The sequence below is a fragment of the Equus przewalskii genome, chromosome 17 (genome assembly GCF_037783145.1).
Source record: "Equus przewalskii isolate Varuska chromosome 17, EquPr2, whole genome shotgun sequence".
In the NCBI taxonomy this organism is placed as follows: domain Eukaryota; kingdom Metazoa; phylum Chordata; class Mammalia; order Perissodactyla; family Equidae; genus Equus; species Equus przewalskii.
In genome coordinates this window covers 45000089-45016012 of record NC_091847.1, presented here as the reverse complement: position 1 = coordinate 45016012, position 15924 = coordinate 45000089, and the positions used below count along the sequence as shown (strand labels likewise).

General features: G+C 35.2%; 1 protein-coding gene across 4 annotated transcripts in view; it reads right to left on the bottom strand.

Moving 5' to 3' along the window:
* The window catches only part of LOC103559670 (sodium channel protein type 2 subunit alpha), a 139795-nt gene that overhangs the window by 33987 nt on the left and 89884 nt on the right, over positions 1–15924 (bottom strand). For all 4 annotated transcript variants that reach the window (XM_070581502.1, XM_070581506.1, XM_070581503.1 and 1 more), the window contains exons 15-17: positions 11517–11690; positions 8979–9335; positions 3622–4101 (exon numbers count right to left, since the gene is read on the bottom strand). In XM_070581502.1, coding sequence (XP_070437603.1) covers positions 3622–4101; positions 8979–9335; positions 11517–11690 — 1011 coding nt within the window. The remainder of the gene's footprint in view (positions 1–3621; positions 4102–8978; positions 9336–11516; positions 11691–15924) is intronic.

Sequence of the window (15924 nt, the reverse complement as noted above, 5' to 3'; positions counted from 1 at the left end):
CCACTGGAGAACTTTCCCATGAGGACTACATCTTCTCCAGGATAAAATCACAGATGGGTTCCTGTTGAACCCATCCCACCACTGCTTACACAAACCCTCCCTACACATCTTTCTCCGCCTTCCCACCTCTTGTATTGGAATTCAGTGTACTCTTTTAGGGAACAGACAATGTTTCCTGATCAGAGACACATTCAAAGAAACAGGAAACTGTAATAATGTGAGGGTTGAGAAGAAATGAAGTCAATTTAAATCAGGTCCTACTTAGTTTGTATTCCATCACACTTACTCCAGCTGAATCTCCTAAATATACTGGTAGATAATATACCTGATTGTCACTTTCCCTCTTATACCTCTCTACACAGGAACTTGGAAAACGGAATAGTCAAGGAATAAGGAAACCGACCTTGCCTCTTTCTAAGAAACTGGGAAAAACAAGCCATTATCCAAAAAGTCACATCTCATGCTTTCCTGAAGAATTAATACATAATAGGAAAAAATAAATAATTCTCCCTAGTTCCCATGTGTATGTGTGTCTGGGTTTAATTGTGAGCAATTATACATCTTAGGTCTCATTTTATATGACATCATTCCTCTAATACATAAGGCATTATTTTTCATAAATCTAGAATGCCAGTGACTAACTCTTTTATTCCCAAGTATAAAAACATGCTCCAGGAATGGCATGATCATTGTTTCTTCCAAAGAGCCAAATATGCTTACATCCGGGTTGTTTTATAGTTTTAATGGTAGAAGGAGAAGAAATTGAATCTAAGTGACACAGTATTTAATTCACATTTCTTTAAAAAGTAATTAAATTGGATTGAGCAAATTGGTTGACATATTTTAGCACAAAACTGTGCTTTCAACATCAGGAAATGAAACGTCCAACAAACGGAGCCCATAGGACAGGGTTACGCTCATTGCCATAGTCACATGACAAGGGAGGTCACTTCACTGTAAAAACACCAAAGTAGCAAGAGCTCACAATGATTCTCCTACATAGAAGTTTGCAGTGCATCATATATTCAAATAACATTCTTCAGGAGAAAGTTTCCCAGTGTGTCTTATGAAATAGAGGGGAGACAAAAACACAAAGGACAGAAGAACAACAGGATGAAGAAGGTAGATTCCAGATCTATTTTCAGAATGAACATACCACCTGTAAGACTGTCTTTCATATTTTTTGGTGTACAAAAGACATTTATTTCCTTTTCTTTCAGTCTTAGGAGCTTAGGAGATAAATATCAGCAGAATCTCCAAGAGAATAATATTCGAAATGCAAAATACCTTTGGTCAATTGCTAAATAAATTGATGCCATTTTCTCTAAAATGAAGCACATAAAAATTGTACCCATGCTGCTAGCAGCCTAAACATAAACATACCAATTCATTTACATTATTGTCACATTAAAACATCCTTTAGGAAGTTAGCACATGAATAGAGGATTGCTTTAATTTGCAGATTACCCTTCAGGAAAATTTAACATGATGCAACAAAAAATTACCAACAGAGTATACCTATTGGGGCTGTATATTTTTTTTGAAAAAAGGCAGGGGAGAGAAAGCTTTTCTGCAAGAGTTTTTCAAAGAACTCCTACATTTCTTCTTTAGACCCTCAGCATGTTCGAAACTCTGTAACGCTAAATGGAAATTAAATAATCCATAAAGGCATGCATTTTCGCTTTTCACCGGATTTAATTTCTATTAAAATCTATGTAAGAAAATTAGCAGCTAAATCACTTGTTAAAAAAGTTAGGGTTGCCAGACTTGCCTGACCATGCTTTATGACTCAGCATAAGAGCAGCTGTGCATGTTTTTATTTTACTGCCAATGGATGGACAAGGAATGTAGCTGAGTAGCATGCAGGCCAGTCAAAATTCATTTAGAAAGTAATTGTACATGTACAACTTGCTTGGGTAACCTGGGTAAAAGTGGTGGCCCGAGCCTGTGGCTGGTTAAAAAACACCAGAGCAGCTTCTTGATGGCTCCAGCTTGATTTTACCCCTGTGAGAAGTAAGAATGGTAAGCAGTGAAGGTCACTATTTTGTACTAGTAAATTTCACTTCGAAAGATAATCACTCAGGCTTGGCTTCAACATTGTTAAAACTATACAAGAAAATTCAATCATTCAAAATCGCAAAATATAAAAGGAATTACATTAAATATAGTCAAAATAACATAAGAATTAAGGTATATCTGATTATGACATGAATTTAAAATGATATACTCTGGAGAACTACAGAAAGCTATCAAAGAATCACACAAATTTGGTAAAGACAAAATAGAAGAGGATTTGTTCAACACCTAAACAACCTCTGGGTCCAGTTGATTGCTTGCCCTCTGAAAAGGAATTCATTTAGGCATTCCAAAAATTAAAAAGTGCTCCATTTTTCTTTAATTTTTTTAATCATTTAGAAAAGAATATATAAGAATAAGCCTCATCCATTTCTTTCTAGTCTACATATGATATTTAACTGCACAATCTCATCCCACCACTTAAAAAAAAATGACCAGACAAAAATAACTTGAAGACAGAACACTAAAAATACATTTCAGTTGGGAATACTTGGAATTCCTGGATAATTATTTCAATTCTCTTTTGCTTTCTACTGCAGAGCTACCAGGTTAAATACCCAAAGATTAAAACCTGCACATATTCCTTTCTTAGACTACTGCCCTGGTCCTTTATTAGTTTATGAGTTTACATTTAGGAAGTTTAATATAAGGCCATAATTGAAAATTTCTCCAAATAATAAATTTTAACAACCAGGTAACAATGTCTATTTTGGGAAGGTATTGAAAGGCCTCTATAGCTAAACCTGTAAATAATTAAACACCAAGGGCTTAACGTCCTTCTTCTCTTTACTCCCAGCTCTGCATTTATTAATCTATAAACAAACCAAAAACATACTCACTCTGGTACTCATACTCTTCTGGTAAATCAAAGAATACTTTGAACTACCCATATTCTTACTCTAGTTGGTAAATTCAGAATTTTATATTCCATAACGTATCGAGGCTTTTCGTTTGTTTAGACAGCATGCACTGGGCTCAGTAGAGTTAAAACATTTTCAGCATGATTCCTCATCACTACCTACACTTCCTTAAAAAAATTATTTACTTCAGGAAACATGAAACTACATGTAAATATCAAGCCAAGATCTCAATCAGATTTTCCATGAATAAATATGACTGTGCAAACTAAATAAGATCACATTTTATGAAGTATTTCATAAGAGCCAAGAACGGAACAAAATCAGAATAGGAACTACCCTCTCACCAAGTATTTTTCTAGTACGTACAAAAAACCACCTTTATGGGAAAATTATAAGGAAGAAAGTGGATAAACAGAGGCATTTTCACAAATCTAAAATTATTTTTAAATACTTAGAAGTATTCATTTTAATCTGTATATTAATATGATCAAGAATTCACAATGGTGAATACTTGAAAAAATGAATCAGAATATCATTTGTCTAGCTATATTTTAATCTATCATCAATTTTGCCATAGAACTGTATCAACAGTTATTTCCTGTAGAAAGAAAACATAATTTTAAAACAGTATGACAGTTTAAAGCATACATAATACCAAAATGTCTTCATATGTAAAAATTCCTACCTCTTTGCTTTCCTCCATATCTGACTCGCTGCTGAATTCTTCAGTGTTTAAATTTTCAAAGTCAGATTCTCCAACAGCAATTGGGACAGTCACAGTGAGGCTGGGGTTGTTTATAAACGACATGTAATCACTTTCATCCACGACATATTTTTCTACACTGCTGCCTATGCCACTGGTAGTTCCATTTCCATCTTTAAGATAATTGAGGTCTTTGCCTATTTCTATGGTGGTGTGGTTGGAAATACAGCTGTCTTTTTTGTTATTTAGATCTTCAAGAGGTTTAATTTCATCTAAAGCTTTCTGCTTTCTAACAAAAGCTTTCTGAATAAATTCACGTAGTTTTCTTTTAACATAATCAATTCCTTTCTGCATCCTTCCCACAGCAATCTGGAGATTGTTCATTTCATTATCATCATCAGTGGCAGCAAGATTGTCAGAACTGAATGAACTCAAGAGCAAGGCCAGGAAAAGGTTCAGAACCTAAAACACAATAGGAAAATAGGTGATCAAAACATTCTGTTGTTCCAATTGCTCTTGATTATAAACTTTCCAAAATTGTTCTTGTATCTCGCTTTTTGCTAATAGGTATTTCTTCTAGTTCATGATAAACTATCCTGAAAAAAAACTGGATGAAAAAAACACCTGGCCAATATCAAATACTACTATTAACAGTATTTCCTTTTTAGTCATTGCAAAATTACTAAAACCATTGTTGCATGCTATTTCTATATTAAATTCAAATCCAAAAGAGAAATCTTAGTTATCTAGATAATTGTACGATAAAAAAGAAAAAAAACATTTTATTTGGGATGCTAAGTATTTTGCCCATGTAACCCAGATTTTTCAGTACACTGATAGTTTTCTATAATTTTGTTCTTAAAACCAAAGATGATTCCAATATATTTAAATATTATTTGATTTTTATGTATTTGTATAAATTTTGCACTGAGATAGCTTGCTAAATTAGGAAAAATATGCCTATTGCTAGATTGAAAGTCCCTATTTTTGATTTTTTTGGTTCAGAAAATCATGGCCACTAGATTTTTATACAGTGGTTGGAAATACTATAAAGAAATGCTTATTATACAATAATAATGAGGTTAATGTTGAGTTAAAGATTGTGGAGTCAAAGTATTGCCATGAATAAGACTACTAATTAGTCTACAACTTGGGTCTCCAAAAATAGGCCCTGCTGGTATGAGTGAATAAAAAAATTAGTGCCTGTAAACCCATTGCGTTCACAAAAACAGGTAATTTACTAAGGAATCAGGCACTCCTGTGGGCACACTTCTAAGTTCTATAAATTATTTCAGGATTTGATTGACAATGTCCATGAGTCCCTGATTATTCAGGCATACAGAACCAAAGAGGGCAATGGCAGCGAAGGGAGCCAAAGACAAAAAGTAAAAGGTACAGAAGAGGAATCCTAGGGAGATTTTAAATAAAATTCCAATGAAAAGGATGCTGCATTTTTGCTACATTCCTATATTTCCAATAAGCTAATGAGGCTTAGAGCTCCTCTGTCCAACTATTTACAACTTACTCTAACCAGTGGTGGTAAGAAAGGGAAAAACACAGAAGATCCAATAAGGACTGCATAGAATTTTGTGAGTCTGTGCTGACACCTTTCTCAGCTGCTCTGCCATCACTGCTGGTATTCACAGTAGGACCTGCTCCTTTACCTCTGGAATTGACCAATAAAGTTATATTTTACTGTGGTTTGCTTTTGAATTTATTATTTGGATAAAAAGCAGATGAAAGAAAAAAAATGCTAAATTTTGGGTTTTATCCATAACAAAACTGAACTTTGCTGCCAAAATAGTTTTATAGATTTTATTTCTTAAGGTTTATTAGTGCACTGTCCTTATCTATTAGGAAATTTTTCTTGATATACGTCAATCAACTCTCCCAGAGTGTGATTCAATCTATATTTCTTCTTCAAAGCATTGGGGGCAAGTATTCTACTGGTAAAAGTGTCATTTTTGTTATACTTTTATGGCCTGCTCCTCTTTCTCATTGGAATTAGAGCGCTGAGTAAGAATCAAGTTTCTGTCAATTACCACATGGCTCTAAACTAGCAAAACCGATCTGAGCCTCAGTTTCCTCATTTGTAAAATGAATATAATAACTTTCCCAGTGCCTAGCTTACAAGATACTTGTAAGGATTCAACTAAAGAACCCATGTCGCTCTCACACAGCTACTGGCACATGGTAAACCCTTGAGAAAGTTTAGCTATTACATGTTATGACCCAACCTACCCTCTGCAACATTATCTTTCAATTTACGTTATTTTCCTAGAAATATTTGTGTTAGCCAAGCTATCCAGACCTCCTTTCTTACCAAAGGGTATCTACATAACAGCTGACCAAGGTACTTGGTGTGATCAAAGGCAATCTAAGGGAATACAGTTCAACAAGCTCACTCAGGGATTAAAACCTGAATGCTGTTTCAGAAGTGTTCATAGACAGACAGCTGACTCAGTGAGTGAAACATACTCTTTCATAAGTCCCCCAAATTAGTCTCTTGGAATAAAAATTTTAGCACAATTTCCATTTTGGGTCCAAGATTAAAATATGTTTCATACATCAATACTTTCTCTCTTCTGATTCCTAATTTGTGAGAACGCAAAGCTCTCACATCCTTTCCTGTGTGCTAATGCCCTGCCTCCACTTAGAGAGGAGGAGACTGGGTCGGCTACTTCTAAGAAAGTAGTAACCTTCGAAGAGTCACATTCTCTTTCTGCAGTACTTGCCTCGACCCTATAAAAGGATCTCTGGCCATACTGTCAGGAAACCAAGAATGACTCATAAAAAAGTCCTGGCCTGGGAAGAGCAGTCTGCGGCCCCACCTGCCTGTGGACCCGGTATAGCAGTGATAACTCACACCTCTTGTGGTAAAGCACCATATGAAAATGATGTGTGTCAACAGGGGGTTATGCCAGCTTCTCTTTGGGAGACCTTTGCCTCTCTGCTGATGATGAGAAAGAAGAATTGTAGGAGGCACTACATCAAATTCATTCAGTCTCATTTAAGCAAATATAATATGAACACATTCCCTCAATAGTGGTAAACGTGACAGATATTATTATTACCTTAGCTCCTCCAGAAATATATCAAGGATATCACAAAAGTAGGTATAGATACTTCCTGAAATTCTCTTTTCAATGTGGATCCTTTGAACAATTATATCTTAGAGAGATATGCCTTGTTTAAGTAAACTAATAAATAATATTTGGTTTGTTGTTCCTTTTTAAATCTACTCTGCATTTTCCTGCCACATAAATTTAAATTTTACTGAAATACCACTGGCTTATTATCACTTTCCTGATAAAAAGCCATCTGTAGCTTTGAACTGCCTACAGAAGAAATCCTATTTTGTTACGCATAGTCAGCCTTTCCACAAATTAAACTCTGCACAGTTTTCTGGCCCCAGCTTACTTTCTACTACTCCCACTATGAATTCCCTGTTGCAGTCTGATCTGCTCATTTATTGTTGTCATAAGATTCTGTTTTCTGCCTTGTCTTCTCCATGACCTTTTCTTTGTTTCTGTTCTATGTAACTCTATGACTATTTCTCTCTGTTCTATGCAATCTTGTACTTTTCTGAAAGCAAGTAACTTGTGTTGGGGATTGTGATGACTTTAAAATATATCTACAAATTATTTGGTACTCTTCTCTTCAAAAGTTAAAGCCTAATTCCTTCTTCTTAAGTGTGAGCTCTTCCTAGTGACTGTCTTCTAATGCACTGAATATGGCAGAAGTGGCAGTGTGTGACTTTAAGAGGAGAACAGAAAGAGGGCTTTCTCCCTGCCCTTTCTCTCATAGCACCTGCTCGGGGAGAAGCTAGCTGACATGCCATGAAGATACTCAACAATCCTATGGAGAGGTCCTCATGGAGAGGACTGAGGCCTTGTACCAAAACCCAACAGGGAACTGGGACCTCCTGTCAACAGTCATAGGAGTGAGCCTTCTTGGAAGCTGATCCTCCAGCTTCAGTGAAGATAACAGGGGCCTCAGTCAACATCTTGACAGCAACCTTATGAGAGAACCTGAGCCAGAACCAGCCAGCTAAGCTGCTCCCAAATTTCTGACCCACAGAAACTACGAGATAATAAATATTTGTTGCTTTAAGCCACTGTTCATATTCCTGGAGTGAACATTGTTCATGTTTATCGTTATATCAAGAAGAGATCAGAATTATCTAAGCTGGTACTGAGGAGGCTGACATCTGGGAATGAATAGAAATAAAATGACAATCTTTTGTCTTTTTTCCCCACTCCCATTTTTCCTCATTTGGGGAATTGGAGGTTAATTTTAAGTGAATGGAAATTAAATTCATAAATTACATACTTTAAAATATTGGTTATGACAGTCCTTGTTCCATTCCACTGACTTGAGACCTAACCAAGCAACTCAGTATAATTACTCTATTTTTAATGCATAAGAGCCTGATCCCTCCCACAGAGTCCATTGTCCTCTGTTCCAACCACTGGGTCCACTGTCTGTGGTTTGCTCTACCTTTCTTCCTGCAAAGCTAAATCCTACATCTCAATAAAAGATATTTCAGGTCCAAAGTCCTTGACAAACCTTTCCCTGATCATCCTTGCCATTGTAAAGCAATGTTTCCATTTTGTGAACTTGACATATGGCAAATTTTTTGGTTCATATTAGATATTTCCTATTTTTACTTCCGTTTGAGTAAATGTCATATCACTGTGCCGTATATACCTATCGTCTTTCCCATGACCACAGGACTCAGTACAGAGGAGCTGGGCATGGTTCATTTTACAAAGTAACGATAATAAGTGATTCTCGAGTCAATGTTACTTGCTCATACTATAGTTTCTAGGCAGCAAAGACCCTGTGTGCTCCTAATGGCCTGAGATGACCACTAATTTTTTTAACTCTAATTTGTAGGAAACCCAAATTTGAAACATTTTTAAGTGATACTCTTGTCAGCACATATAAATAAAATGAGTGACTGTCTTAGTAACACTTCTATACTTTGTACAAGAACGAAAAGATAAAAGCCAGAAGTGGCCCTCTCCATGAAATAGTAAGAGGCATTAGTGATAAAGAACGACTTTGGCTCAAAAGATATTTTAAGAGTTTATATGTCAAATATATCTCAATAAAACTGAAAAAAAAATAAATAATTAAAAAAATTTTAAAAGAGTTTATATAGATTTCAATAGTCTAAGCTATACCTGGCTCCTGCAATCATGAATAATTGAGAATTGGGAATGGCCTTGATATGAAAAAAACAAAAACATATTAAACATTCCTTAATGGACCATACTTTTACATGGTTACATTATCTTTTACTGAAAATGAGGAAAATGTTTTTTACTACATACCACTAAGTTTCCAATCACCATGACCATCATGAAGACAGTAAGGCACATCGTTTGGCCAGCGACCTCCATACAGTCCCACATGGTCTCTATCCACTCTCCACACAGCACGCGGAACACAATCAGGAAGGAGTGGAAGAAGTCATGCATGTGCCAGCGCGGGAGCTCACAGTCATTGGAAATCTTGCAGACACATTCTTTGTAGCTCTTACCAAAGAGCTGCATGCCGACCACGGCAAAGATGAAGACGATGATGGCCAGCACCAAGGTGAGGTTACCCAAAGCCCCCACAGAATTGCCAATGATCTTTATCAGCATGTTCAGAGTTGGCCAAGATTTTGCCAACTTGAAAACTCGAAGCTGAAAACAAAAGCAAGAAGGCTGTTACTGACCTGCCTTCTAAAGAATCTGTAAATTTATTTACAGGGAAAATCTACAGTGGAGCAATTGTAGAGTGCTGGAGTATTTGTATGCCAAACTATTATCTAGCAAATGAATCAGTTTCTTTAATACCATGGAGATATTTTCCATTCTGAAATAATCTATATTGTAAATAAAATAATTATATAGTTATTTATTGGCATTTAGTAATAAGATACACCAAAATTTCCAGAATCCAACATAAGCACATGTCATATAATTCTTGTTTTCCTGTATGGAATTGAGATAAATAGGATTAATGCTGATTAATTAGCAAAGATTGTTTCAGAGAAGTAGAAGCTCTCATTATTTAAAAGCCCAAAATGGATATAGTTTTCAGTGTACTTGAAATATCATGCTGAAATGCACAAGTGCAAATAAAATTAACACAAATTATACAAGGTACAAGAGAAAAACCAACTAATTTCTTTAAATCTTTAGATTGCTTTCATCTTGCTATATCTTTAACTTGCTGTAATATCAGGCTGTATTTTAAAGGAAATTTATTATATTCAAAGAAGAAATACTTAGACTTAAGTAAAAAGCTGCATTTTGTCAACCTTTATGTCTTCAGTGACTTAACTAATCAATTCATTATAGCGTGTAACTGGCTCTCCACCACTGTGCTGGACCCAGGGTTGTATTAGTTCACAGAAGCCTCTAAAGTACCATTTACGGTTAAACAGCAGCAGCATTTTATTTCTGACGGTTCAGTAAATGTCAGGCGAAGAGCAGTGCATAATTTAATGGTATCTAAGTGACCCAAAGGAGTGAATATAAGCACCAAAATTTTTAATTTATTCCCAGAGAATAATTAATGCAAAAGAGCCAGACATACAAAGCAAGACACTAATGATATTATGCTTCCTGTTTCCCCAGAATGCACCACATCACCAGGAAGATTTACTCAAGACTGTTTTAAAGTAGTTGCCCATATTTACTTGTTATACAATCATTTCTAATTTTCGTTCTGTTTTTTGCATCCTTCTAGCTTCAAATTAGAGCCACACTTATCCGTGAAGACTGGAAATAAACCACAGCTCTAAGGATCCCAACTCAAATGTGAACTTTGAAAGTGGTAAGGGAAATTCAAAACAGACTTCACAACAGAGTTTTGAGACTAGTTATCATTAAGATAAGTTATCCATAGGAACCTGTCTTTGATAAGTATATACGACCTCTGTTATCTGAAAGTAAATCACAAACAGTTACAGCCAACTCAAGAGTTTTTGTTGTTGTTAGTGCTGACAAATCAATTTCGACTCCTAGCGACCCTGTGTACAGCAGAGTGGAACTCCGCCTGGTCTTTTTGCACCATCCTCTCATCTTCCAGCGCTGCATCAGACCATGCTCTGTTGCTATTTACAGGGTTTTCGTGGCCAATATTTTTGGCAATGGGTGGCCAGGTCCTTCTTCCTAGCAACTCAAAGTAATAGCAAAATAAAACATACCAAACTTTAAATGGAAATGTGTCAAGTGATATTTTGTCTCTTAATTTTAAAAGGTCTGTAAACTTATGAAATATACAGGTCAAATGAAAAGACCCCTTCTTTAAAATTAACAAAATATGGTACAGGCAACTCTTCTCGGAAAGTGGATTTCGTGACTTCCTGGTCTGGCTGCAGAGGCATACATGTGGGGAGCTCTAACCTCTTTCCTTGTATGCTCTAACTAGTCCTGACTTTTGGCTTCTTTGGGGGCAGAGTGGGCAACTGCATAATTCCTGAGCCTCGGATAGAAAGGTGGGCCCATCCTAAGTCCCCACCAAGCCTTCTGCATGATTAAGGAAACCCCACTTAACTGAAAGATGGATATTGAGTTGTTTAATTGTGCTTTGGGTTTATCTATGACTCCCTTTTTCTCCCTCTCCATTAGCCCTGCCATTCAATTACTAACACGAGAACTGTTGGCTGTTCATTTGAATAAATTTAACCTATCCATTAAAGCTATGATGGAAGAAATTACCATCCGGTTGTGGGGCAACCTGGTTTGTTTTAGAAATATATTCAAATATTATTATAACTATGGAAAACCTTGTAATTATTACTAGATAAGAGTGAAGACTAATTAAATTACATAACTTTACATGTAAAAATATTATGGATACTCCAGTTAATTTACCAGTCGAAATGATCGGAGAACTGACAATCCTTCCACGTTTGCCAAACCAAGTTCCATTAAACTAAGGCTCACGATGAAACCATCAAAAATATTCCAGCCTTCTTGAAAGTAATAATATGGATCCATAGCAATGATCTTGAGAAACATTTCTGCTGTGAAGATCCCAGTGAAGACCTAAATGAGAAATGTTTTATTACATGAGTGAATATTTTTGAAAATATAAATAATTACTGAGCAATTTAATTTACTCCCAACAAATCACAATTAAATTCTGAATTTTAAAAATTGGTTTAGGTCCATTAAATCAGTACCCTCAGATGGTTTGTATTCAATTCAATATTTGTTTACTATATTTAAGATTTATCAAGTGATGAAGAGTGTAAGAATTAAGACAATAAAATTACTATTCTTACTTTTATATACTTAAATGAAAGGTTCAGCTAACTCATTGTGGTCAATTGTTTGGCTCTGCCTAATAGTTGGTCCTCTCCCACAGCTCTGCAGACAAGGCTGGTGCTAAGAAAGCTCCATACAGGCTGTAATAAACTTGGTCACCATTAGCCCTACAGATAGTAAGAATGCAAAAAAAAAAAAAGCTGATTTTCCTGGCCAAAGAGAAGCAGCATTCTCCATTCTCCATTTTTTTTCTACAACTATTTCAAACTTTCTCCTCAACCTATCTTCAACCGTTTTTCCTTATCCTCTACTCTCAGTACTTCTGTGTCTTGGAGGTAATAGAAGTCAGCCAATCTGAACTTTCTCAGTTTCCCTCTATCTAACACACTACTTACACCCATACCCATGGCTTTGCTATTCCTTCTTGTTAAAAATGAAAGAAGTGTCCCGCTTTGCTCTAATTTCTCCAACTATGTTATGTGTCTCCTTTGGACTTCTCAGAGAATTCACTCTCTCAGTTAATCTGTAGTTTCAACCTCTTCCAGCTACTGACTGCTTCCTATTGGGATTTTACAGGAAGCAACAGATACTCAGTTCTTCTCCACCTTGAAACCACCACCAGTGTCATCAAAGAGACTCTCCTTGCATTCTACTTCCCCTGTTAGTTACCACCTTCTAGCCTCTCCGCATAGCCCAACTTCTTTAAGACATTGTATATTTGTCTATACTCACTAGTTTCATTTTTTCAACTTACTCCACAACCCACTAGTCAACACAAACTGCTGTAACCAATTTCACCAACATAACCAACATCACTATTGCTAAATTCAGCAGGAACTTTTAGTATTTATCTTGCTTGCCTCCTTAAGAATTTTTCACATTGTTTCCTGTTCCTTGTTCCTTAAAATATTTTCTCTTCCTGGGATCAGTGATCCACACCTCCCTGGATACTTGTCAGTGGCTTTTTTTCCTCCAACAAATTATTCAATATTGGATTTCTTCTCTTTGTTCTGGACCTTCTTACTCTAATTTTCCTTTTACAATAAGTTTACATTTTGAGATCTATTTTTCCATTCGAGCATACCTCCTGAGCTCCAGAACTATATACTCATCTGCCTATCCAACACCTCCACTAGAGGACTATCTCACAGGTACCTCGAATTCAACAGGTCCAAAATTCACCTTACCACTCTCTCTGCACAAACTTGCTTCTCTTCTGATATTTGCCAACTCAGTAAATGGAAGCATTCTCTACCTTGGTGGCCAGCTTAGAAACCTGAGAGTCTTACAGATTTTTCCAAATGTCTTGAATACTTCAAGTTGAAATTCACCCATGCATGTATTACCAGTTTATTCTTTTACTGTTGAATAGAATTTCATTGTTTGAATATTCTGCGGATATTTAGATAACATATAGAACTTTTTGTTTCTTTTCCAAGAAATCTTTGCCACTCCAGTTACATGTGCTAATCTTTTCATATATTTGACACATACACATACGCTATAAACCCTTGCTTTAAACAATTAGTTGTCTTTTAAAGAAATTAAGATGAGGAAAAAAATAGCCTTTTCTGTTTACCCACATTTATTCATTTCAAGTGACCCTCATTCTCAGATCCAAATTTCCATCTGATATGTTTTTTCCTTTCTGAAGGGAAAAACTAAAGAACTTTCTTTAGCATTTCTTGTAGCATAATTCCAGTGCAGCAACTTCTCTTGGTTTTTGTTTAAAATTCCTTATTTCACATTGCTTTTGATAGATAGTTTCAGTATAGAATAATGTTAACTTTTTACTCTTGTCTTTGTTTCATCAGGCCATTTTCTTATGCACTGGATTCTTTCTGATGAGATGTTAGTCCCTTGTATATAGTAAACACTTTTCTTCCAGCTGCTTCCAAAAGTTTCTTTTGTTTTTAGTAGCTTGACTAAGATGTGCCCAATATAGTTTACTTTATATTTATTCTTATTGATGTTCACTGAAATTTTATAATTTAATATTAAGGTGTCTAAGTTAATATTTCTCAAAAATTTTGAGAAATTTTTGGCCATTATTTCTTCAAATATTTGTTTTGTTCCATTCTCTCTCTTTTCTCCTTTTGGGTCTCCCTTATGCAAACACTAGACCAGTTGATATTATCCTGCAAATTAGTGAGATTCAGTTCATTTTTCCTTTTAGCTTTTCTTTGCTGTTCAAATTGGATAATTTCTACTGACTTGCTTCAATTTTAATAACCCTTTCTTCCCATAGCTGCAATTTACTTTTAAATCCATCCAATGAATTTTTCATTTTAGAATTTGTACTTTTCAGTTCTAAAATGTCTAGATGACTCTTTTTTATAGTTTTCTTTTTTTCCTGCTCATATTCTCCATCTGTTTATTCATGACCATATTTTTCCTTCAAATTGTTAAACATATTTATAATAGATTCTCTGAAGTCCTTTTATGTTAATTCTAGTGACTCAGTCATCTTCATATCTAATTCTATTGATTGCTTTTTCTCTCAACTATGAGTCACATTTTCCTGTTTCTTCACATATCATGTAATTTTTTATGTGATATGAACGATGTGTTATAGATAGTTTTCATTCAATTATTTTCCTCAGAAGAGTATTGATTTTTGTTCTAGCAGGCAGTTAAATTATAGGTTGGCCACCTGGCAATTATAGTAGCTTGGCTTTACTCTTAATCAAGGCCAGGATATTTTGGCTTGCTCTTTGTCCTAGTTGAATCTTCTGGTTCTCTGATATAGTCTTTACTCCTAAAGCATAGCTCATGTGGGGTCTCAAAGGAAAGCTTAACATGTTTGTCCAATTTCTGTATCTTGACTGGTTTCAAATTCCAAACTCTCTTGGGAGGTATTCCTTTCTATTCTATTTTTTGGAATAGTTTGTGAAGGATTAGTGTTAATTCTTTAAACATTTGGTAGAATTCACCAGTGAAACTCTCTGGGCTTAGCTTTCCTTAGTGGGACCATTTTTTGATTACTAGTTCAATTTTTACTTGTTACAGGTTTTTTCAGATTTTCTATTTCTTCTTGGTTCAGTCTCAGTAGTTTGTTACTTTCTAGGAATTTTTCCATTTCACCTAGGTTATCTAATGTTTGGCATACAATTGTTTACATTATTCCTTATACTCCTTTTTATTTCTGTAAGGCTTATAATGATTTCCTCTCTTCATTCTTGATTTTAGTAATTTGAGTCTTCTCTCTTTTTTTCTTGGTAAATCTAGCTAAAGATTTCTGCTGATTTCTCAAAGACAACTTTTGGATTTGTTGATTTTCAGAAATGTTTTTCTATTCTCCACTTCATTCATTTCCACTCTATTCTTTATTATTTCATTTCTTCTCCTAGTTTAGGGTTTAGCTTGCTCTACTTTTTCTAGTTTCTTAAGGAGGAAGGATAGAGTATGGATGAGATTTTTCTTCTTTTTTTACTATAGCATTTACAGCATAAATTTGCCTCAAGCACTGTGTTAGCTGCATTCTGTAAGTTTCAATTTGGTGTGTTTTAATTTTTATTCATCTCAAAGTATTTTCTAATTTCTCTTCTGACTTCTTTTTTAACCCATTAGTTATTTAGGAGTATGTTTTTTAATTTTCACATATTTGTAAATTTTCCAAGTTTATTTCTGTTATTGATTTGTAATTTTATTCCATTTTTGTCAGAAAAGGTACTTTATATAATTTCAACCTTTTTAAGTCTACTGAGGCTTGTTTTATGATCTAACATATAGTTTATCTTCAGGAATGTTCCATATGTCCTTGAGAAGAATGTGTATCCTGTCTATATATTTTCTACTATTCCGTGATTCACCTCAAATACAAATTCCACCTTCCTCGACACATAAGACAACTCCCACTTTGAATAGTCCATTGCTGTTTATGTCTTTCCAGCATCCACTCTCTCTTCTGGTAATGACAGACCTAATTTTCTTCTTAATAATTCCACTCATTTACTCTGTTGCCAGCGATAAGACATGGTTCTTGTTTGGTCAAACAGGGCATTCTAACCCT